The sequence below is a fragment of the Panthera tigris genome, chromosome X (genome assembly GCF_018350195.1).
Source record: "Panthera tigris isolate Pti1 chromosome X, P.tigris_Pti1_mat1.1, whole genome shotgun sequence".
NCBI classification, from domain to species: Eukaryota; Metazoa; Chordata; class Mammalia; order Carnivora; family Felidae; genus Panthera; species Panthera tigris.
Window position 1 is genome coordinate 108,696,518 of NC_056677.1, and position 25,330 is coordinate 108,721,847.

General features: G+C 41.3%; 1 protein-coding gene across 7 annotated transcripts in view; it reads right to left on the reverse strand.

Annotated features, from left to right (window-relative positions):
- MBNL3 (muscleblind like splicing regulator 3) overlaps positions 1 to 25,330 on the reverse strand; it is a 110,966-nt gene that overhangs the window by 15,972 nt on the left and 69,664 nt on the right. For 5 of the 7 annotated variants that reach the window (XM_042973899.1, XM_042973895.1, XM_042973896.1 and 2 more), the window contains 3 exons: positions 15,978 to 16,142; positions 3,206 to 3,397; positions 1,901 to 2,137 (listed from right to left, as the gene is read on the reverse strand). In XM_042973899.1, the coding sequence (XP_042829833.1) occupies positions 1,901 to 2,137; positions 3,206 to 3,397; positions 15,978 to 16,031 (483 nt within the window). In that variant the 5' untranslated portion in view covers positions 16,032 to 16,142. Of the gene's footprint in view, positions 1 to 1,900; positions 2,138 to 3,205; positions 3,398 to 15,977; positions 16,143 to 16,727; positions 16,838 to 23,756; positions 23,799 to 25,330 lie in introns of those variants that run through there. The other 2 variants (XM_042973898.1, XM_042973897.1) reach the window with 2 other exon arrangements.

A 25,330-nucleotide genomic window follows, 5' to 3' on the forward strand; every position in this document is an offset into this window, starting at 1 on the left:
CCTGTGGGCCAATCTGACCACACTACTAAGACTCTGCTCTGACCAGCTACTCAGAGAGGAATGTTATATTGATATTCACAAGTACCAAATGAAGGCCTACTAGATAGTATTTAATTCTCAACAGATTTGGAACTGACTTACATGCATCCTACCAAACACACTCAAGTCATGAGAAATGGACACATACATATGAAGGCCCCATGACTGAGCACGGAACAGGTGCACAATGGTACATCCCATGCATATGAGAACCTTTATTTTTAGGGGAAACTGTATTTCTCTTGTGTATCATAGACGCACACTGCTTCTGAACTCCATGCCACTGACCCAAGTAATCAAAAAAAAAATTGGAGGTTTAAAATCTGCAGTGAACACTCTGGATACCTTGCTATTTTCATAGCTTAAAATCCTCTCCTTCAAAAGAACTTAAGACCAAAACCATTTGGTGAAGTCTTTTTAAAATTCATTAACAGACTGTTTTACAGATCAAGGGAGAAAATAAGTTTCTTCTACTTTCATGAAGTGATGGGTTCAGTTCTGAGAGAACAGAGGAGGTGAGGCAAGTCCAGAATCTACAAGAAAAGTCTGGAGAAATCTGGAGTATTTGCCTTAGAAACAAAGACACTAGAGTCCCACTCGTATGGAATAGGGACTGACTTATTTTGTGGAATAAAATAAGTGTAGTTCCAGTTACACCAAGATCAACTTCAACTCAATAAGGAAAACCTGAACAAATAGGGATGTTTGAAAATACAGTAAAACCTTGCATTGCGAGTGACTTGTTCTGTGAGTGTTCCACAAGACGAGCAAACATTTCTAATACATTTTAACTTGATAAACGAGCGACGTCTTGCAATACGATTAGTACGTGGTGCCGAATGTCACATGATCAAAACTGAGCCAATGGTTCTTGAAATTCACTTTGATACATGAGTGCTTTGGATTATCAGCATGTTCCCAGAACAAATTATGCTCACAAACCAAGGTTTTACTGTAAATCTATCTCTTTCATGAAAAGGTAAGGTCCTGTCATGGGCTTCAGGATCCTGTAGGTGGTTTTTTTCTCCACGGCCAGGAAACATGAGGTTTCCTCAGGGTTTTGTCCCTTATTGAGATTATTACACCCTATTACATGAGGAAAGGCCCACATTAAAAAAAAGGAAAAAATTACAAGCTGATTTTCTTTTTTTTTTAAATTTTTTAACGTTTATTTATTTTTGAGACAGAGACAGAGCATGAACTGGGGAGGGTCAGAGAGAGGGAGACACAGAATCCGAAACAGGCTCCAGGCTCTGAGCTGTCAGCACAGAGCCCGACGCGGGGCTCGAACTCACAGACCGCGAGATCATGACCTGAGCCGAAGTCGGCCGCTTAACCGACTGAGCCACCCAGGCGCCCCTACAAGCAGATTTTCAAAGTAATTGACAGCTATGACAAACTTAACTAATCATAATTTCTATTTCTCAACCTATCACACTGTAGTGTTATGCATATATTTTTCCCACCTGCTACCTTACTGACAAAATGTCCATGAAGGTGGCTTAAACAGGGTAGAGAGACAACTTTCTGCCTTTTTGGGATATTAAGATTAGCTAGGCTATCAAAACTACTCAAAAATAATTTACTGTTTAAGTGATAGAATTTACTCTTTTCCAAAACATGGGAGAAAAAGCACAGTAGGTTAAAATCATTAGCGAAGCTTTGAAACAATTATCTTTAGAAAATTTGAGCAGATGAAGCAGAATAAATAGGTTTTCTCTTTTCCAGCTTACAACCTTGGCTATCCATACTACGATCCACTCATGACTATTCAAGACTATGGTTATAAGGATATTAGACAAGGTGAGGAATGTACTAACATTTCCCCCCAAACAGCCTACAACCCCTGGTCCGTTCTTACCATCGCGGCGGCAGCTGAGTGGTTCATCTGGTGATGAGCTGCCCTGAGTTTGGCTTGCAAGTGAGCAGGAGGATGAAAGTACTTGCATTTCTCCCGGGAGCATCGGCCTTTGATGTAATCCATGCAGATGGTCACAGTATTATCGCTTGCCTCGATCATGGAAACATCTGTAGGGTGAGCGTAGCGGCAATCGTTCTCACCACGGGTACAGTTTCCGCGCTGGAATTCTCGGCAAACCTTAAATTACAGTGACAGTGACAACACATATCACATGGATGCCTGGAAGCTGATTAGCTTTTATTTATTTTGCCAGTGAACGTAAGAGCAAGAGTATACATGATTTCGTCATCTATCTAGGAAAATTCTACAAAAGCTGAAGGATAATGTGAAGCCATATTCCCGGTGAGACGTCCACATAGATGTTTCTATTCCTAGAAAAAAAAAATATTCCGCTATGCCCAAAGGAAAGTTGTCTGCTTTAAAAGTATTGTTGAAAACCACTTTTTAATCTTCCGCTTAATTCACAGCCTGAAGTGTAATTAGCCAAATTTTCAAGAGGGGGTTATTTTGCTAAAGTCCAAGATGAGTCTTTGTCACACAGCAGTGCAGTTTTTCCCAGCAAAATTGTGGATCACAACTGAGTTGCGTGTACAGTCAGATTCCATTACGATACAAATGCCAGGCATTTAAGTCAGCCAGTGGAGTTGCCTTTGTATGAAATGGACTAGTTATTTATTTCAATGTAGGAAGAATGACAAGGGAAGACTGAAGGACTTCCATAAATCAAAAAAGCTGAAGTTTCTTCTAGATTGCCTTTTCATAAGCAGCGGGGATATTCATTATCTAGTCCATCATTCTTAAGATGGAGAAAAAGGTTTGCATACTATGATACTCCCTTAATATTCTGCATTCATAGAGACTTAATCTACTTTTTTTTTTCCCAGTTGGATTATTATAGCAAGTAGAGACTCATTAACAATACGGCGATCCCAGTCTGTAAAGCTGGAGCCTGGGTTAAAGGAACATTCCCACCAGCCCTCTTGTGCCATAGCAAAAGGGATGCAGTGTCCGTATCTGGGCACACTAGGACACCGTGTGACCTGTTGTACAACTGAATCAATGCGTTGCATAACAGGCTACAATGGCAGTAGTAAGACATTTAACATTTTTCTGAGGTTATACTTCATAAGCTAAAAACTCAGGTGTATTTACTGAAAGCATTCAAAACGCTGGGCCCTGAGAATGTTGCTTTCTGCGTGGGGTTGATACTACCCTACAGGTATTTATATATTTCCACATCAATACCTCCAGTTTATCTGAACGCATCGGTTTGGGACCGGCAGCTCCTGGCAATGCGAGAGGCGCGTTTCCAGAAATCAGAACAGGTGCATTCGGTACAAGTTCAGCAGGAAGCAGGCCCATCCCAGGATGAGGTAAGTAAGGATTGAAAGCCATGGCAGGATTAGCTGCAAGGGGTGGATTCACAGGAAAAGAAGTCTGCACGTTGAAAAGAGAAAAAAAAAAGCCATTAGAGGTAAATAGACTCTTTTCTATTATTACACAGGAGGCATTCTTTCAAAGAGCCTAAGCCATATCCCAATTTACCATTGTTGCTTTTGATTTCTGCCACAAGTGACATCACCTGTACAGGCAATCTGCCTTGTCTCCTTACACAGGCATGGCCCTTGCAGGCAGACTTCCGGTTCTCCCGAAAGCCCCTCTGTTCCACTCTCCTCCTTCCTCTTTCCATCAGCACTGCCTGGCCCGAAGGCTGCCGGTCCTACCAAAGTTCCACCAGCCCCACCACCACCTCACTCCTCTTTTTGGCCCACTATCAATTACAGAAGACAGAAGGGAAGTGAGGAAGAAAGGGGTAGATTAAAGAAAGGTGAAAGCTCTAACAACTTCTTGCTGTCCACCTAAAATGAGATTGGAATGGTCGTTTTTTTAAAAAAAATTAGAGGTTCTATTTCACAAATGAATCTGACTTGCCCAGCCTCGTCTTTACCTAGGGGGCCAGATGATATCCATAACTCAAAAGGAGGCCCTAAAAAATGTTCCAAGGATCCCTGTTAGGCAGGGAGACATAACATAATAGGACTTGAAGGTATATAAACTGGAGCACAACTTGTCAAGAAAAACATTAGAAATGCAAAGGGCTCTCACAGGTTTTTCTCTCTTATGAAAGTCCTCATCTCAAGAGCTTGATACATGTATCGCCTTTATTATCTGTAACCATGTAGTTTATCCCTCTGTGTGCTGTTTTCCAGCTTGTTCCACATGTGGGAATCTTTTCTTTTCAATGTGGTTCTAATTTCTTTGATAGTTCTCTTTTCTCCACTGCAATACCCCATTCTTAGTAAATGACTGATAGAATCAGTGATAAGGTTTAAAAAGAAATGGAAGCATTTAATGAATTAATAACAAACCATGGTTAAATGCAGTACATTTCTAGCAGGGACTCTATAAGGTACCTAGTGCCTTGGTGTGCACCTGGTGGTTTCTCTCGGTGCATTATTAATAGCATCTGTTCTTTCTTGCTTTCTTGTGATTTCTTTCAGTAAAGAAAGGATGAATCTTTTGCCCCGTCAAGCTGTATCCATATCTTCTGCTACATCACATGAATAGGAACAGCCCTAAGTATAGGTAGAATGGGAGGCTATGGAGTATGAAGTGAGGGCCAATATATATATTCACCAACCCACCCCCTAGTCTGACTTGAAATTCTCACCTGCATAGCCTTCTCCCCAAAGCCCATTAAAAACCACATGCCAGGGGCGCGTGGGGGGCTCAGTGGGTTAAGCATCCAACTTCGGCTCAGGTCATGTTCCCACAGTTTTGTGGATTCAAGCCCTGCCTCGGTCTCTGTACTGACAGGGCAGAGCCTGCTTGAGATTCTCTCTCTCTCCCTCCCTCTCTCTCTCTCCCTGTCTCTGCTCCTCTACCACTTGTGCTATCTCTGTCTCTCTGAAAATAAATAAACTTAAAAAAAAAAAAAAACAACCACATGCCAACATGGAAGGAAGGGGCTTCCCAAAGAGCACTCTACTGTAGATGATTTTCTCAAAGTAGCTAATTGGCACATTAGGAAGGACAGAAAGAGCTTGGCCCCTCAAAACTGACAAGACTCACTAGGGTGAGTAGAGAATGCATGGCAGCCAAGAGCTTTCAGAGGAAGGGGCAACACCAGGCACCGGGAAAGATGATGGTGCAGTCAGGGAGGGGCTTTAAGGTCTGAGGACCAGGTCTAGGGCTGACCCAGCCCAACTAGGCATTGTGATGTAAGGCTGTAAGGACACGCCGTACTTCTCACTGAATGAGATGTGAAGCTCCAGGAATTAGCTGATGTGATATTGTTATATAATGAGATGGAAATCTCTTGGAAACTGCCACCCAGGCATGCTTCCACGATAAGGCACAGTTTATCAATTTGATGACTCATGGTTGTCTCAAAACCAGCAAGAATCTCTCATTGTAAAAACTCTGCATTTGAACCACACAACAGTACTTTGTTTTACTTCTCTTTTCTCTCTGACTTTCATAGTAAATTTCTCACTGAAGTCCCCCTGCTGTTTCTCCCGGATGCTTTCCGCCTTTGCCTTTTACAGAAGTGAGAAGAACCATTATTACAATTCTCTTCGAAAACTACTGAATTAAAAGAAAGACCTGTAGGTGAGTGGGTTTTCCAGATTAAAAATCATTAATCACTAATAAATAGTGATCAGTTAATAATGTTTAAGCCTAATGCATGTAAGTGATGCTTCCTATTTGCAGTAGCTCTGAACTTCTGTAATTTTTTTCCTTCCTTTTTCGGGGAAATTTTCCTGGTTAACTTCTGCTTTCTTTGGAATATATTGTAACTTGTTTAGGTTTGTTACAGGCTTCAAGTGTATGAAAAGAAGTTGCAAATTACTTAGAAGTCCATATAAAAAGTGCAAAGGGCTTGCTGAAAATGTTTGGATTTTTTTCAGGTTTTGCCACGAACTATACTGTGCCATCTTTACGTTCTAAAATGAGTATTAACGCTTTTGTAACCATTTTCTCCTTGAGTAACAACTTCATTCTTTAACACTGTTTATTGAGAAGAAGCAAGTTCTTCTAAGCACAACCCTTGGGCCTAGGCAGGGACTCCTGAGCTCCTTATTTATTTTCAAATGGACATTTTGGTTTTCTTACCACCACCTCTGCCCCAGGGTAACTATTCCATTGAGTTTGAACATTTCAAGGGCTTAGCTTTGGCTAACAGCCACCTGTTAAGCAGCCGGCAAGCTCACACATTCAGTTTTAATAAGCAATTTTAATCCTGCCTATACCTCGTCTGCGGCCCTGCCTGACAGTTGAGCTAACAAGAACCCATCTTGGGGGTAAAGAACCTTTTAAAGAAAAAAATTCCTAGCCGGCTGAACCTGAAATGGTCTGGGCACTTAAATCTGTTTCAGATACTCACTCGAACCTAAATTATTTACTAAATATTTGAAAATATGAGAAGGCTTTTCCTCCGAGAACCAGAGGGGTGGAATTTCAGCTTTCTCGGGGTCTTATAAAAACAAACCGTGAAGAATGGTGGAGACAACTGATTCATGAATAACAAGGTCACCTAGACAGTTATTTACTCCCAACGTCTCCAACAGCATTAGCTGGTAGGGTAGGAATTCCCAAGAGTGATCGCACGGTACCTAGGAACTACCAGGGCCTTAGAAATACCTCGTAAAAGTCAGTGATCGCCTCTAGAACAGTGGCCCCTAATCCTGGACTTCACTGAAAGCTGTGGACTCTGAATATGGAACTTGCTCAGCAACTTAAAGCCCTCACAGAATTCCCGCCGGGGCTGGGTTATGGACTAATCACTGTCAAAGAGCGTGTATTGCAGGCTAAGTAAGGGTAGGCAGACTCCAGCCCCTGGGCCTAATCCGGCCCACCTATGTTTGTATGGTCAGGATGACAAACCAGGATGGTTTCTACATTTTTAAATGGTTGAAAAAAGTAAAAGATGGAGACTATTTCATAACACACGAAAAGTGTGTGAAATTCATATTTCACTGTCCTTAAATAAATTCCACTGTGCTCATTAGGAGATCTGTATTGATGAAAAGTTGTACGTATTTGTTTTTTCTCTTTTTGGAGAAGTACCTACATAGTATCCTTGACGTTGCCTCTTGTGCCACAAAGCCTGAAATACTTACTAGTTAGTCAATTACAGAAGCAATTGCTGACCCTCATTCTAGAGGGTTCCAAGAAAGTAAAGCACTCCATCCATTTCTGGAGTAAAGCACTAATTTTATATGTATATAAATTTAATACTTGTGGCATGATTCCACAAGTCGAAAAGGTTTGGCTTGAGAAACCAATACTAAAATATTCACTAAAATATTTTCTTAATTGGTACTAAAATTAGGATTCTTCACTATTTATTTATGAAACAATAAGTACTCAGTGGTTAAGAATGGGGAGATAGATAGAATCTTGTGAAAGGTAAAATTTTAGGAGCCACCACATTTTGGGTCTTAAAGGATTCTGAAGCACCTTTTTAAAAAATGTTTATTTATTTTTGAGAGAGAGAGAGAGAGAGAGAGAGACAGACAGAGACAGAATCCCAAGCAGGCTCCAGGCTCTGAGCTGTCAGTACAGGGCCCAACGCAGGGCTCGAACCCATGAACCACGAGATCGTGACCTGAGCTGAAGTTGGATGCTCAACCAACTGAGCCATCCAGGCGCCCCTTGAAGCAACTTTGAATTGTAATACAATCCACTGAAAAACTATGCCTGAAATATCTCTAGTTTACACATACATTTTAGGAACATTGAGTTATCATTTAAAATGGGTTATCCCTCAAACTAGTATAAAGAAACAAATGTGAAGTGCTATGTGAAATCAATCTTTGTGTCTCCCCAACAGCTTAGATCTATTTGTAGTTACTTCAGTAATATCCAAGGTTCATTACAATTATTGTGTGATGAATGCAAGACACTCTAAGTCAATTATGCCAGTCCTTGCCTGAAGGCAACATAATTGAGGCCTTCCCTCTCTGAGCTCCTGTCTAGAGGTGGGCGACTAAACATTTCCTTTTATAGGATGGCAAACATTTGGTAATAATTTGTTGACTAGATTTTAATACCAGAAAAATAACACTCTTTAACTTTTACTAGCACTCATAATACCTTAATTTTATTGCTCATTGACAAGCATTTATATAGTATAAAAGGAAGCCCTGCTCACCATCACCATGTGAATTTCTGTCCTTAGCTAACCCCAAAGCACTTTGAAATGTATAAGTCTAGTTTCCCCCAGACTTTACTGTCCACATGGAGCACAACTGAATAATCTTTCTTTCAGAGTTTTTGCTTGGTCATCTCCACACTCTCTGAGTGATGTTCTGAGTGATGCCCGCATAACCTCCAGACTAGTTAATTGGTCCCTCAATAATTGAGAGTTAACTTTATAAACAGACGCAAGCTGATAGTGGTGTTTATGTACTAATCCTACTTGTTAATGAATAAGTCACTGTGGCCCAAGAGAGAGCTAGGCAAAAAAAAAAAAAAAATCACCAAAAAAATACATAAATTCAATGGTCAAAAGTGAATAGTTGTCCTCATCTACGTCTGGCTTTTCTGACCTTAATCACAGAAGGTAGGCAATGGATCGATACCTTGTTGTGAGTGTTAAAGGTGTAAAACATAGCATGTAAGGGAGGGCACAATATGGTTTGGATCTGCCCATATTTGGCGGAAAAGAAGCTGCAAAATAGGCCAGCAGTTACGACGGAGTGCCCAAAGACAAATCTGTGTAACACCAGATGATTTTACAGGTAAGAATATGGCAAGAGGGCAAATGATTTCTTTAGACGGGCAAGGCAGTTTTGACTCTGTTCCTGAAAAGTGAACAAAGACTGACCTAAAAATTGTATGTTGGTGAACTATATGTGATAACAGCGGCACTCAAGTAACTAGTACTCCACCAGGAAAGGGAAAGTATGGAAGACTCAAGTGGTTACCCAATTTTAACAAAGGGGATTAAACAAAACATGAGTGGGGGAGGGATGACCAGAGCTGAGAAAAGCAGAGAACCGCAGCAAGTCTGGAGACTATAAACATTTCAATGCAAGTCCAGGGTAAATAGATGCTAAGGGTTATTATAATTATCAAGGGTTCAACAAACCTCCTCCACCACCACCACAACAACACAACAACACATAGTTAATAGAAAGATAACTCTACAGAGGAAAACCAGAAAAGGCGAAAGGTATAACAAAATGTAGAGGATCAGGTAGAAATCAGAAACTAAGAGTAGCACAAAAATATTAATTCACCATCTTACTATTGTTAGATCATACATTCCTAGAGGGCAGATGCTCGATAAGTATGTACTTGGTTGAATGAAAAGAGATTCCTAAGCCACTGATTAATTTTAGGATTATCAGTTAGAAAAATCAAATTCAAACATCACAGCACAAAAGAAACACTCAGGGATCAGAAGTGCTGTCTGCTAAGGAAGACTTGAGGCAGAAGGCTGCTCCCAAACGGTCTTTTCACATAGATGCACATTGTGTGTCAGCAGCACAGGATACTTTATACACACGTGTGTGCCATGCAAGCATACACACATACACAAATATAGGGATGTGTGCATTTTTAAACTGGAGTGGCTGAATCGTCAGTATCAGAAGGTATCCAATGTAGAGTTCTGAAACAATGGCTTTGTGATACTATAGATCAAAAGATGCAACTTCTTTTTTTTCCTTCCTTCCTTCCTTCCTTCCTTCCTTCCTTCCTTCCTTCCTTCTGTTCTTTCTTCCTTCCTCCCTCCCTCCCTCCCTCCCTCCCTCCCTCCCTCCTTTCTTTCTTTCTTTCTTTCTTTCTTTCTTTCTTTCTTTCTTTCTTTCTTTCTTTCTATAAGTAGGCTTCATGCCCAGTGCAGAGCTCAACTTGGGGCTCAAACTCTCAGGGCTTGACCCTGAGATCAAGACCTGAGCTGGAATTAAGAGTCGGACGCTTGGGGAGCCTTGGTGGTTCAGGCGCTTAAGCATCCAACTCTTGATATCAGCTCAGGTCAAGATCTCACTGTCGTGGAATCAAGCCCCGCATCGGGCTCCTTGCTGAGCACAGAGGCTGCTTGGGATTCTCTCTCTCCCTCCCCCTCTCTCTCTCTGCCCCTCCCCCACTCGCTCACTAGCACCCACCAGGCACACCACATGTTCTCACACTCTCTCAAAATAAATAAATAAACTAAAAAAAAAAAAAAAGTCGGATGTTTAACAGACTGAGCCACCCAGAAGCCCCGACAGGCAGCTTCTTAATGCGTGGTTCCAGACTAGTGAATTGTTAATATGACTGGTATCCACAGAGTGGCATAAGAGCAGAGACCAGGGAAAGGAGAGTTTAAAATATTCAGTAGATGCATAAAGGATATGAAGGCGAAATAGGATTGTGTGGGCGACCAGTTTAAGATTATTATCAGGTGCCAGGGGCCACCACAGGCGATACACTAAGTCTCCTGGTGGTTCTCCCTACTGAACTCTATTGATCTGAGCAAGGGGATGGTTTTGCTGAGAGAAAAAAAATCATCCTCAGTAGGGTGAGGCTGTCAAGCATTGATTTTGTCGACTGTTGCTTTTGTTTTATCTTCCATTCAGAGAAAAAGATTTTCCCAGAGCCCTCCAAACTTCCTGCCTTCATCTCAGAGAAGCTAACAGGCCCACACGGTCTCATTAGCTCCAGGCTCTAACCAACTGAGCCAACCAGCCCAGAGGAGAAGGACACACAATGGGCTGAGAGGAGATTACGTTGAATTTATCCCGTGGGAATATGTGAGGGAGGCACATGGGAGAATGTTGAGATTAGTTACTATCAGAGGAATGGGCACTGTAAAAGATATCATGTACCAATGCTCTCTGTCGGGCTGCAAAAATTGTAGCGCTTCTGTTTAACCTCGGGAAAAACAAGATTTCACATTGTGCGTTAACAGAGTTGGGGCAAGGCAGAAAACCGACTGCTGGTGAGACTTCTTTCGTTTTACTACAGAAGGAGCTTCAAGCTGTGTGACAGGCACGGCCTAGGCAAAGGACCTGAACAACGGCTCTACTTTGGCCCAGCAACTGCAATCACGAGTGAATCCAGGGTCTGGGGGGCCTGAAGTTGAGGCAGTTGAGTAGGGTAGGGGAGTCTTAAGAACAAAGAATACACGGGTATCTTTTGCAAACCTTACAAAGGCATTGCAAACGCATTGCTAGGGCTCCAGCACATTTGCCAGGGCCTTGGACGGAGCCCATGCAAATGAGGGGCCCTGAGCCTTCGCTAACCTCAAGGTAAGTCTACCCCTGGGAACAATTTGTTGAACAAATAATGTTAGGCTTCAGCTGCGATATCTAAAAGTAAAATCTCGTCTAACCTTTTAGCAAACACGGTAAAATCCGAATGCAATTGGGGGACTGGATGCATGGTATGACTCCATACACTCCTGTGATGCGATGTGGTCAACCTCAGTCAACGCGGAACTTCACATGATAACGACAGTCATAATTACATTAAGAGCACATTAACGTGATAATTACATAATGCCTGTCATCGCCGACTTAAACGTTTTGCAAAAATCACTTTACAAAACATTTAGATGTCAGCACATTGAGATGAAAGAGCTCAGTGTCATCATGTATCGTCTCAAGAGTAGATAAGCTGAAAAATCCGCCAAAGAACCTTCATTAAAATACATTGTAATTTCTGTACGGATCATGAGACTGGTCATCTGCAATACGCAAGTGGTTTCCTTTTCCATTAAATCTACAAAATGGCTTGCCCACCTTTTTTTCATGGTAATTTTTAACAAAAGAGCCATGACAATAGGGAGATAGAAGATACTTCGGGCAATAAGGTTAGTTTTGTGTGTGAACCATATGAACTATATGTGAGCTATGTGAACCAGAAAAAGTGTAACTCTGATGAGAATATGCTAAATGTACGATGTATTCTGGTGAGGGAAGGATATCCTTTGTCTTTAACTACTTACGCACTTAAGTACTTAATGTTTTCAAAAATTAAAACGTCAACAAATTATTTTGCAATTCTACTTCTGTTCACTTAAAACTGCCCCAGTCCAAGTTTCAGAATGGAATAATATTATACTTTATCAGTCCTACTTAATTAAGGAAGAAAAATATTGAAAATGCTGGACTCTAGACATTATTCGTTATCAGTGTATCCACCTTCCTTCTATCTACTGGAACTTCCTATTTTTTCCCCTTTTGGCTCTGAAGTGTTACATCACCTTCACTCCTTACTATATTAATGTCAGGTAAAGATATAAGCTGGTTTATGGGCAATGTCTGTGGTAAACAGAATTATAAAATTGATGTAAAAAGGTGGGGGGTCCAGACAGACATCAGATGATTCTGTCTGCAATGAAGGAAAAGTCTGGAGGGGAACCCATGTTTATAGGCTCTGTGGTTTGGAACACCGTAACTTGGCCACAGGAATGCGAGCCATGAAAAACATACAGCGGACCAGAGCACTTGGCACACCCCAATAGCTGAACCAATAACCTGTATATAAATCATCAGGTGAATACACTTGACTGGGTGAAGTTCACCTGCGTGTAAAGAACTGCCTCCATGTGAATCACCACATTCAAAGAGAGAAACTAAAGGAGTTTACTAGATACAGACAGGTCTAGATTATGCAAAATGTCTACATCAGAAATATTTTTAATAGACTTACAACATCATATCCACTGAACACATGCACACATTACATCCAGCAGTGAGAGTCCTTCCCCTCCTCCATAACGAAAATTCCTAATTGTGAAATTGAAATTTTAAGACATTAGCTTTGCTTGAGAGCAATCCCAATCCAGCGTGCCTGCTTTTCCCTAAAATCTTCTACGGGGCTCGTGTTTGCCTCTTAATTATGCCAGGGGGAGTTCTTAAACATGATTTTTCTTTTTCTTCTTTTTCTTTTTTTTTTTTTTTTTTTTTTGCTGTGAACACCAGCAACTCTCTCTCTTAACTGCATTGAAAAACACTGGGGAGTCACGCCCTTTGTCTCACTTGCTAAACTTCCTTAATAAATCCAATAAAAGCTTTCAGAGGTAGAATTTTATACTAGCAAATGTCAATTCAGACCTGTTAAATACAGTGAGCAACCCTGCCTGCTACAGCAAGCATTCCACCCAAATTGACTAGGTGTGGCTTTTATTCATTGTTCAGTCACAGTGAACAGAATCTGTCCTCTAGCTACCATCCCATTTAGGTTGGCATTCCCTTTATCTGGGGGCTTATAATAAGCAAACCATACTCAATTTTCCAAAAGCAGATGTGCTCTTTTGGTATCCTAGAAACGGATCGAAGTATGCTTCGTGGAAAGACCTGAAGTTCAAGCCAGTGATACCAAACGGGTCTTAATATGCAACCATATCAGGACTGGAAAAAAATATCAACATTGGAAATTTAAACAAAAGCTTGACTATTTTAGGGAAGAAGAACCAGATTACCAGGGTGGTGGGGTTCAAAAGCATAGAGAGATGTTTGGGGAGCGTAGGTACAAGAAAAATTAAGTAAAATCGTATGTTATTTCTATAGTACTATCAAGATCCACGAGAAAGAACATTTCTTTCAAACCAGACCGGTAAATGTCACTTAAAATTGCTCACACTAGCGCAATTACAACACGCCTACAAAGCTTTCTAGACCACAAAATAGAATCATATCAATCATCTTGGGGTGAGTTTTTTGTATACATAATAACTGCAGAAATTAACCTTTTATCAGTTTATCACATCACAACAGCTATTGTTAAATAATCTACAAGGTAGAAAGCAATTTCCAATTGTTCCCTGGGGTCTTCTAAGTAATGTCTTGTATCTTACGATATGCTATAAAATAAATTGTACTCCTGTGAGTCCTATCAGTCATATTCTGCAGCCTGAAATCTGAAATTACCCTCATTGAAGAAAAAAGGGAAATGTATTCTATTACAGAAAGCATGGAGAATCAAATTAGAAAGCACAAGAGGCTGGAAAACTCAATGGATCTCTTATTGGACTCTAAAAAAAGCCACTCCCTATTCTCCAGGGTGAGGCAGCATGATCAATAATGCATGAATGGTTGAGAGGGGAATGGAAAGATTCTCCTGGAGGTTGAATAGAAGATGAATAGTCTGCCTTCTGCCTTTACCCCTACTTTATCCCAGGCTCTGCTCTCTGATTCCCTGAAACAGGGCATTTGATTGATGCTCCATTGCTGTCCCTTGACCTATGAAAAAAACAAAACAAAACACATGCGCCGGCACTGTAGGAAATATTGGGCTCAGGTGTGTGATACAATCTGGCCCCTATTCTTTGCTCAGTCTGAGATTGGGACATCCTATGAGAGGCCAAGAGTAGTAATGATGGTGGATGAAAAGCTCCCTTGCCGTATTGTCCTTCTACTCACATTTTCTGGACTCACCACGCATGTCATTTCTCTGCGGCTCTGTTCATGCTATTCTCAGTATCTAGAGCACTGCCCCTTCCCTACCCCTTTAGAAATAGCAAAAAATGGAAATCAGTGCGTGAAAGCTAATGAAAGAGTTTGGAGAAGGAGTTCAACAATATGAAGTATTACCAAAGGTCAAAGAAGAGCTCTAAAGAGCTCACTAATGACCTTCTGGGAACTAATTTATGAATATAATTTATCACCACTGAGTTCCAAGGCAAATGTTTTTGGCAAACTAATAGTACAGGAGATGAAATCTACTCATTTTGCTTAAATTTGTCTGGACTTTCTGGAAAAAGAGGATCGTGGTGCAAAATTGTAGCAACTCATCAATACCTCTACCACCTGTTTTGTGCACTATCTAGAAAGATGTACCAGTTAAGGGGTGCCCTCTCCATATTGATTTCCTTGAATTCTGACAATCAGTGCTATAATGAAATAGGCTTTGCTGAGTGCAGGCTGACCTACCCCCACATTTTTTTGTTGCATCTAAATATTATGTACGCCTTTCAGCTTTCAGTGAGTTTATTACATAGTCACTGATGAAATGGGTAACAATGACAATGTAACACTTTCGAATTAGCATCTAGGTAATGGTTTAAGGGAATGGGACACCACTGAACTAAACTTGAGACCTGAAAGGGCTCAGTAGAAAAGGGACAGTTTCCAATTCCTCCTGGAAGGTCTCAGACTAAACCATAAAAGGGACAAAAGCACTTTTTTTTAAAGGATCCATTTCAACTCAATGATCCACAAAAATACTAGACGCTAGTCTAGAACGACAACATAATCTTTGTAATTTCTGCAAAGGGAAACTCCGTGGCTGGGTTATGTTAAACCACCATCAAATACCTGGCCAGGATTCGTCAAGAATGTCAAGGTCACGGGAAACAGGGAAAGACTGAGAAATGGTCACAGACCAGGCAAGAGAGGGGAGACTGCAGTCAAATAAAATACACGGTGGTACCCTGGATTCGGCACTGGAACAGAAAGGTGACACACTCATGGAAAGACTAATGAAGTCTGAAAAAATTCGGGAGTTTAGTTCACGGTAATGTGGAAAATGTCACTTTCCTCATTTCATATATCACGAAAACATAAGAAATTAACAGTGGGGGACACTGGGTGAGGGGTAATATGGGAACTCTCTGTACTGTCTTTGCAACTTTTCCTTAAATCTGTAATTATTTCAAAGTAGAAAGCCTATTAAAAAGGAACAAAAACCATCATCAAAGAGCAAGGACATTTCAATTAACATCCTAGAATTCAACGGTTTACTTGTAATAATCATCAAACCTCCTCATCTTAAAATATTAATATTCATATTCTTCTATAAGGTGAAATCATGGTAAATGCAACCCAGGTTTTAAACCCAACACACCCAAAGGCTCCCTTCACGTGTGCAACAGCTTTGCAGTGTCAATGAATACATTAACAGGCATCCTAAATCCTTCTGGAACTAAGTTCCCGAAGGCCCGGCAAGGTTATTCCGATGTAGAGCGATATTCTTAAAACAAAAACAAAAACAAAAACGAAAACGAAAACAAAAACAAAAACAAAAACAAAAACAAAAACGCATAGATACAGTTTTTGCCCAAGACACAGCCGTGACTTACAAGTGATGCCATCTGAGCATTCTGGAGCATAAACTGCATTTGCTGGGCGAACATGGCTGCGGCAGTCTTCTGTTGAATCAGATTGTTCCGTCCATTAATTTCCAGCTGCGTTTTTAGGTGTGGAGGAGGGTGGAGATACTTGCAGTTCTCTCTAGCACACCGACCCTACAAATGAAGAGTCGGATGAGCCTGCGCTGATATTTACACAAAGCTGGCAACAAACTACCAAGTTTATGCAGCTCCAAGCTGTGAGTGGAGGAGTCCGGTAAGGAGGGTTTTACATCCATTGGCTCATTTAGGCTTTAAACCAACCCTCTAAGATGGATACCCTTGTAACCTTCACCTTTGAGATGAGGAAACCAAGAGAAATGCACACAATTAAAAACGTGACACAACCGGAACTAAAACCCAGGGAGGCTGATGCCAGAACTCGTTCTCGTAGGCACTTTGCTCTGCCCTACTTTGATATGCATCAAATTATGTGGAAAACATGAAATATTAGGAATACTGTGATACCATCACAACAGGACAAAATTTAATAACATTTTAAATAAAAATTTCCTGATGTGAGATGTAAAATCATGCCTGTGAAATTAATTAAGATTCCGGATTTGGATCTACATCTACAAGCAATCAAGAAAATGGAGGGAGAATGTTAGATAACCACATACACATAAATATACCTTACACATTTTCGATCCACTATTCTGGACAATTTGGGCTCTAAAGTTCTTTTTCCTGAATCCATACCATGTGAGAACCATCCTGAAATCCCCCGACGTTGTGTTCATCAAAGAAGAAATCTCTACATCTGGCACTCATGTTGTTCTTCAGGTTCCAGAAGCAATGGTCCTGGATCACTTGGGTAAATGAGACCAAAGTGTATTTTGGAGTCTCAGCTCTTTCAAAGTTTTATTGATGTGTTTAAGCACTTCCAGACAGGATAAGATGTCAGTCCTGGGCAATCAAATATGCCTTTGGTGTTGCCGAAATGCTGACCTGGCTGCTAATTATGGTGTCTACTATGTGACAGCAAAGGACGTCACTGGACAGGGATTTATCACATCATCAAAAGTGATCTGTTGTTGTATTTGTTTAACTCGTGAGCACTATACAAAGATGCTAGTGATCCTCTCAATTGCATTACCAGGTCCACTATAATCCTTTTAAGACAAGCACAAATGTCAGCAATTCTTTTTCCCACAGATGCTAATTTTTTTTTTTTTTTTACAGTGCATGAGCTTATTGGAGAGAGGGGTGGAGAAAAAAAAGGCAGCTTTTTAAAATTTATTTATTTTTTTGGACCCGAGAGTGCAACCTGCTAGGCTGCCTGAATCCACAGGAGAAATGGGTTAGTTCACTGCGTGTTGTTTTTTTGTTTTGTTTTGTTTTGTTTTTTTTACTGTTTATTCATTTTTGAGAGAGACAGAGAGAGAGAGAGAGAGAGAGGGAGGGAGGATGGGAGAGGGAGAGAGACAGTGCAAGCGGGGGGAGGGGCAGAGAGCGAGGGAGACTCAGAATCTGAACCAGGCTCCAGGTTCCAAGCTGTCAACACAGAGCCTCATGCAGGGGCTGGAACTCACGAACCGTGAGAAGATGACCTGAACCTAAGTCGGACGCTCAACCAACTGAGCCACCCAGGCATCCTAGTTCAAGGAGTGTTTTTAGCACATGCTATGAATTTTCCTTACTTAACATGACTAAATGGTGTCCACAATCACTTCCCCGTATTTAGTTATCTCGTCACTAAAGCATTCCTAGAATTTCACCGTGAATCGAGGTGTGAGATTCAACTTTATAGAGCCACATTTAACGCAAAGCCAGATGCACTGCAACAGCCCTTTTAAATACCAGATCACAGCCACAAAGGGGCTCTATCATTTTCCTTCTGGCAAGAAGCTGAGTATAACTTAACACATAGCTTGAGAAATTACAGGAGCCACTATTGTTTTCTGTCAGCTTTGTCCTTTCGTTTCTTCCGATGATCAATTTATTTGCGACCAAATTAAATGATTTATAAAATCAAATAATATCTTCATTTCAATGTACCTTCACATTCCTCTGCATATCCTGGAAAAGGAAGAATTTGTTGGTACTAAGAGTTTTCTGATTTCATAAAAGTAGCTTAGGAATCCTTACGTGTGCTTAAAACCACAATAATAGTGGGTTCCCCCCCCCCATTTGTGTGCCTCCTACGAGAAAAACATACAGCTTCATTTTACACCTACCACAATCTGCACCAAAGCAAAGTCACAAGGATTTCAGCCTCCAGATTCTCCACCCTCCACCCAGTATAACCGAGATCCTCTGGCTCCGAGTTAACAGCCCCACGGGAAGCAGGGATGCTTGGTGGCTTCCACAGCCAAGCATATGCTAGTTTACACTTCGGGGTCTCTTTTCCTCCTCCCACACCCTAACATTAAGATTTCCCCAAGGTTCAGTCCTAAATCCTCTGCTCTCCTCTCTAATCTCTTTCTCTGGAGAAATGAAGTTCTTGTCAAGTTTCATCTATCACCACACTGGCTCAGATTGTAAATCTCCATACCTATCTCTGCTCACTCTTCTGAGTTTCAGTCCTTCCTCATCACTAACCACAGCTGCATTTGGAGATCCCGCCCCCTAACCAGATCTAAAGAACTTACTCCCGACCTTCCTTCTCCATAGACTAGGTTTCCTCTTCCCGCATAGTCCCATTTAGGACCACCGCTCCAATTCCCAGGCTGAGCAGGATCGCCTTGGAATTGCAAACCCACCTTGACAGCTTTTCCAGATGAGTGGCAAACACAACCATAGACGTCTGCACAGAACACAGTTTGTAACCCCTTCCCGAGACAGCTTTATAAGGAGGGCCGTCTCTTATATTTGGGAGTTCCAAACAATAGATCCGTTTAAACAATAAAAAGAAAAGGAATACATTAGGATCTTACCATTGTTACAATTTAGAGTTTTAACATCGTTTACACTGAATGCAATCAGAGAGAGGGGGGAGGAAGCCAGGCAGAGAGAGAACACCGTGTATTTGGCACCTTTCCTGGCAATCTACAGATAGAGAATTACTGCCTGCCTTTGTGCTTTGAGATTACTGTCCCTTACATATAATAACTTTTCTTAAGCCTCGTCTTGGAAAACTAATGACATTTGGACGGAGCAAAAACAGTACACAGAAACAGAAAAAGAAAAAAGAATCACACTTTAATAATTACATCAACTTGGGCTCTAAAACTAAAGTATGGAACATGAGGCAGCATAAGACTTAAAAATACTTATTCATCTTAGTTATGAGATTTTACTTGATTTATAAAGCATTCTGTTTTGAATGGCAGAGTCCATAATTTAATTCTATAACAATGCAAATGTACAGCAATACTACCTTACCAGAGACTGCCGCTTACGTTAAAGAAGGCTTATAAAAGACCAAAAAATTTGCATTTTCTATCCAAACAATAGATGACGAGACCAAATAATGTAATATCAACGTTATCTGTGGAACACAACATTTCAAAAGAAAACCAAGCCCCTTAAGTTTTTTCAAAACAACTCTGGAACTCAGAATGACATATTTATAGGCACAACATTTGGTGGTAACAAATCTCCGCTGTATAGTATTCATTCTTCAAGAGGCCCAAACTTAATTATAGGCCAAAATACTTTAATTGGAGTTGAGAGCGGGGGGAGGGGATACACTTTGTTTTTGGCATTTGCTAACATTTGCTTTTCGTCCTCGTAGGGGATTAAGGCTTTGGTAAACATGTTGGGGTGGGTTGGGGTGGAGGCAGGGGAGGGATGACCCAGCACAGTCTGTAATGACCTATTGTTCTTGGCCTTTGGAAAACCAATGACTAGGGACTAGAAACGTTCCAGTGTTTTCTTTAGACCAGCTAAGCACTCTGAATGGATGACAAGATATCCTATCACACTGGGTCTGTAACAGCCCAGACACTATCTTGGTCTGAAAAAAATCACCCCTCAGGTTTCCCAAGCTGAGTCAATGGTGTCCCAAGCCCTCTTTCTAGACCCACATGTTCAGAGTTGCCATGGCCTCAGTGCAAAGAAGCAGACCATGTCATAAAGGACTCTACAAGTCTTGTCCTTGTGACAGTTGCCATCCACCAGTAGAGCTGGCACTACCTGAGAAACAGCAGCTAAGGCCAGTGAAGACAAAGAACTCTCTCTCTCCCTTCCCAAATATACATGGAAAATTAAAGAAGCATTGCAGAGATTAGCACGTAAGTTCATTGATGCTTGCCTGAATTTCACTTCTTTTCCATTTCCTTTGGCCTTAAAAACAAATCATTCTCATCTGGTCGTTCACTATGTTACTGAGTTAAGAAAACAGCAAAGTGATCCCATAGGAAAGTGGTTCTCTGCTGAAGGATGTGCTACTACACCCATGAATCTTCCAGTCCCCCCTTCCCATCTACTCACTTTGAAATTGCACCCAAAAAGCAGCAGGGGGAGAAAATGGCCAGTGAAATTTCTGAAATGCATCTGCCTCAAAAAGCTGATGACAGACAAAGGAAGAAGTTGCAGAGCATGTATAAAACCTCCACAATTCAATCTATTTCCTTTTTCCTACCTTCAGGCTTTTGACAAATGAGTACAAAGCCTTTGACGGAGAAGAGAAAAGTAGCATTGTAGAGATTCAAATCCCACCTAAGTCTTGGGAGTTATGAGAGTGAGTCTGTCAGATCCAAGATTTCCCAGGCACTTGGTGGTAGAAAAACCCTGTGAAATGTACTTTTTTATGTTTCGAAGAGAAAGCTCCACCATCCATCAGAATAAGAAAAGGACCCTAGGAAGCTGAAAATTACCCTTTGTCAGTCACAGTATCTTAACAGAAACAGCTGTTTGCAGAATGATGGGCTTCTTCAAATACATTTGGTATTGTGGCGGAAAAAACCTCCCCTCAAATACAATGATAACTGGATTACTTTTCAAAGACACCTCACACCTCTGTTAGACTATGAAGAGTTAAAGTGGCAACAAGCAGATGACTTGTTCGATGAAAAAAAATATGGTATTTCATTTTAATGATCCTGTGTTAAATGAAAAACCCTATTGATCAGTGCCCCACTGAAACATACGTGCATGGACATGGCCTCTCAGAGGAAGTAATGGTTATTTGAGAATTACAGACCACATGTCCAGGGTTGCCTGGCCCCTACGACCATCAAGACCTATTAAAGGCTAGGAACCATCTAAAAGAGCAAAAAGTGGGGGGACATCAACATAAACTGAGTATTAGCCGGATGTCAGCTTACTAATAGTGGCTAACTGTTCACTTTCTCCCTCTTTGGGTTCCTTCTTTCTAAAAATGGATATAATTTGCATCATTTTCTCCTCCAATATTATACCATCTATGAACATTGATAAATAGGCATAAAGAGCATCCTTAAATCTTACATCCAGCTTTTAATTTAAATTTGGGATGCGGATGAGAAATCTTTTCTACAAAAAGTCTTTAATAAGTCATTTCCTGAAAATATCGAAGGCAAGATTAATGAGGCTGAACACAGACCCCCATGGAGACGGCCACCCAAGCACCACCCCCCCACTGCAGTCAGCACTGTATCTCGTTTCCTTATGCTACTGAACTCAGCTTTCTTGATCCCATTTACACATACACAGGGCAATGACTTTGGTGCTTAAGCAGACACCACGTCTGAATAAGTAAGAGGCTGGGAGGAGGGCAGAAGAATTCTCTTGACTATCTGCCTCAAGAAAGCTTTCCAATCGTGACCTCCAAAAGATGAAGGGAGTAGGCTCAATGATTACTGCTTGTTCTGAAAGAGTCCACTAAGATAAACGTGCTTACCAGACTGTAACATTTAGGGCTGACCCAGATTTTTCAGAACATCTCGTGGGCCTTTATCTTCTTGAGAAAGTAAAGGCCAAAGCAGTGAGGTGGCTTGTCCTAATTAACAAGCAACTCAGGAAGGACAGGAGCCAAGTTCCCAGACTCTCACTACCCAATATGGATTTTCAGTTCAAAAGACTCTTCCTCTGTAAAAATTTGCCTGGACTCATTTCCCACCCCCACTCACCTTTGCCTCCCCCCTCTTTTGTTCCAACAACTGCCCCTTGTACTCACAGTTTTATCATAGCACTTATCACTGTGTACATCGATAAATTGTTTGCATGCCTATCTCCCCATTAGACTTTGAGCTTATCTAAAGGTAGAAGTATATCTTCTTCATCTTTGAACCTCCAGGGATGTTCTGTGCATGATGAATAGTGGCCACTCCGTAAGTTTGCCGAATGAGTGAATAAATTTTGTGAGAATGACTTTATAGGGAATAACACTAAGTCGGCCTCAGAAGCCTAATCGCTGCTCTTGCTATATTTCCTTCCATTAAGCTCTTCCTTCTTCCTCCAAGAAGGGATCAGCAGCCAACATATGAATTTGGCTGTTCCTGGTTGTCTGTCCCAAATGATTGGCTATTCTTCTATTCAGGTCAGAAAATGGCTAATTTATACCATCCCCCCCCCCTTTTTTTTTTGCTCTGAATATATACTCTGGGCTGTCTGTGACCACCATGGCTGAAAAATTCTGGTAATTCAGTGCAACTGAACCAGAAGTCTCGGGAACCCATGAGGCACACAGACACAAACCCTGGTCTAATTCCAGGGGTCTGTAGCCACAAGAACCCCCAGGACGTGGGACCCCACAGAGCCGAATAAAGGAACCCACAGCAGACTTATATTTAATCGGCACCCCACCCCACATGTCTCTGAACAAGCTGGAAGTCAAATTCCCTGAAGCCACTTAGACAAAGGTGGAATACATGGGGCCTTCTTGTGGATAGCGATTGCATACGCTGCCTTCTTACAAGAAAAACATACCCGCTACACTTCAAGACCCCCCCGTTCAGGTGTGTTCACGTTAAGCGTTTATTTTCGAATAATCACGAGCTCAAATTTTTCTGTGAAATTTTTTGAGGAGAAAATAACGCTAAAAATCACAGTGGCTGTTCGCAGTGAAACCAAGCCTGCCTCACCCATACCTCAAATCTGCTTCCTGCCCTCTCCTCGGTCTCCCGCCCTGGTCTAATCAAATACCTTCAGTTGCGTTAGAAAAACATTAACGGAGTATCTGTTCAATAATAAGCTCCTCAAGAATGCACCCCCCTCTGTTTACAAAACAGCTAAACCAGAATCAAATCAAATCCCAAAGACAATGAAAGCACACTGGTACCAAATTACCAGAAGTCAGAAGGCATTTCTCATGCTAACTATTCATGGAAGCTGTCTTTGAAGTAGTTCGAGGGCTGCCGACGTAAAATATCATTAAAATGCAGAAAAAAGGAAAGAAGACATCATGACGTTCAATTTGTTACTCCAAGAAACAAAACACATATGAAGTCATGCAACATAGGCTTTGTTACGAAACAACATGAAGGGAGGTCTGTCTCGGCCCATGGCCAAATCTCGGGCTGTTAGGGTTGCTGTCCCTCCCTTTTTTAGACACCCCACGTAGTCACCTACCATAGTGATACACCCCCAGGACAAAGAGGACCCCAGCGGCTTCCTTTCACCCTCTCTTCCCCAGCTAGGGCTTCTGCCTAGAACCCCATTAAGGGTTGCCAGATTTATCAAATGGAAATAGAGAACGCCCAATCGAATCTGAATTTCAGATAAACAATGAACAATTTTTTTCTAGTATAAATATGCTCTCCCTTTAATATATTATCTGGCAACCCTCCCCCTATCCATTCTTCTACCCTGGTGAGTTGAGCTAAATAAAGTCAAATCCCCAAAAACCCATTTTACCCCCTTTACCTTAAGGACATAAGGACTTCCCTCCATGGAAGCAGCCCAGGCTCTACCGGGCCTTCAGTTGCCCCAAGCAAAGCAGAGGCCCTCTCAGTCCCAGCTTACCTGACCAGCTGCAAGGAATTTAAGGAAGTTGGCTGTTGGAGAAAGCAATTTTTTAATCCGTGGCTCCTCCCACCAAAAGCTTCACACAGCTCCTTACCTGTCAGTCGCTCTACTTTCCCACCCACAGTGGCGCAACAGTATATTCAAATGACTTTGTGCCTGCCTGGGGCTCCTCCTAAAGGAGGAGGTTAGGATGAAGAGGGGCATGGTCAGTGACCACCATACTTAGCTCCCGATTCTGAATTTATACACATTTTTGGAACATATAAATTATCACAGGAAGATGAGGCTTTTAGGTTTGTAAGGTTTTATTTGTGTGTGGGAGGGGTGATGAGAGTGGGTTAACTTTTTTTTTTTTTTTTTGGTCTTCAGCCTTGTCTGTGGAATACTCAAATTCAAGCAAAAGTCATCCATTAAAGCTGGGGAAAATGACGGCTTAAGCATCACATTTCGCTACGCACACATTAGATCTATGCAGATACGTATTCGAAGCATGCAAACTAATGGCATGAATAGCCGTTATTTGCATAGATGGTTTTTTTCAGCCAACCCTTGATTACTCATATTAAAAGACTGGGAGAGGTAAAAGGGCATAGTTAATTCTAATGAACACAACAATATAGTCAGGAAAAATGGCAATCCGTAATGGCCCCACCTTACAAAGAGCATGTATATTACAAAAGTGGTAATTGGGAACATTTAGGAATCAGTTACTAGACATGGTCCTGAATTTATTTTTTATTCATTAGCAATGCAGACTCCTCTCATGCCTGTTTTTGCATTCAATTGTTGCAACATCACTTATCATGTCCTCCCTGGAAAACTCCACTCTTGAGAGAATGGAAGTGAAACTAGCAAATGAGGTCTTAATATAACCATGAGAACAGTTTTGGTCTCTAAGACTCCAGAAAGGGTTTCAGTGACTCCCTAGAGTCCTTGGACCACACTTTGAATACTGTGATCCCTAGTAAGAATACAACAATCTCTGGTGTAAGGATCAGTCACTAGTCTATAAACTCTCTGAGGGCAAGGTGCCTGGGTGGCTCAGTCAGTTGAGCGTCTGACTTCAACTCTAGGACATGATCTCACAGTTCATGGGTTCGAGCCCCGTGTCAGGCTCTGCACTGACAGCTCAGAGCCTGGAGCCTGCTTTGAATTCTGTGTCTCCCTCCCCTGCCCCCTGTCTCTCAAAAACAAATAAACTTAAAAAAAAATTTTTTTTAACTCTCTGAGGGCAGAAGGCATGTTTTATGTGCGTTCGAGTCCCAGAGCAAAGCCTGGCAAGGGACTGCTCATCTGACTGATTTCTGACCCCCAAATTCCAGTATTTCATAAACTTCATTAAGTGTTTTCATATTTTTCCTATAACTTTATTAGCAAGCTCTTTTGAAACAAAACTGTTTTTTAATTTGCACTGTGTATTCCAAAACATTTACATTCCATAAGTGCAACAGAAATAAGAATGGAAAAATTAA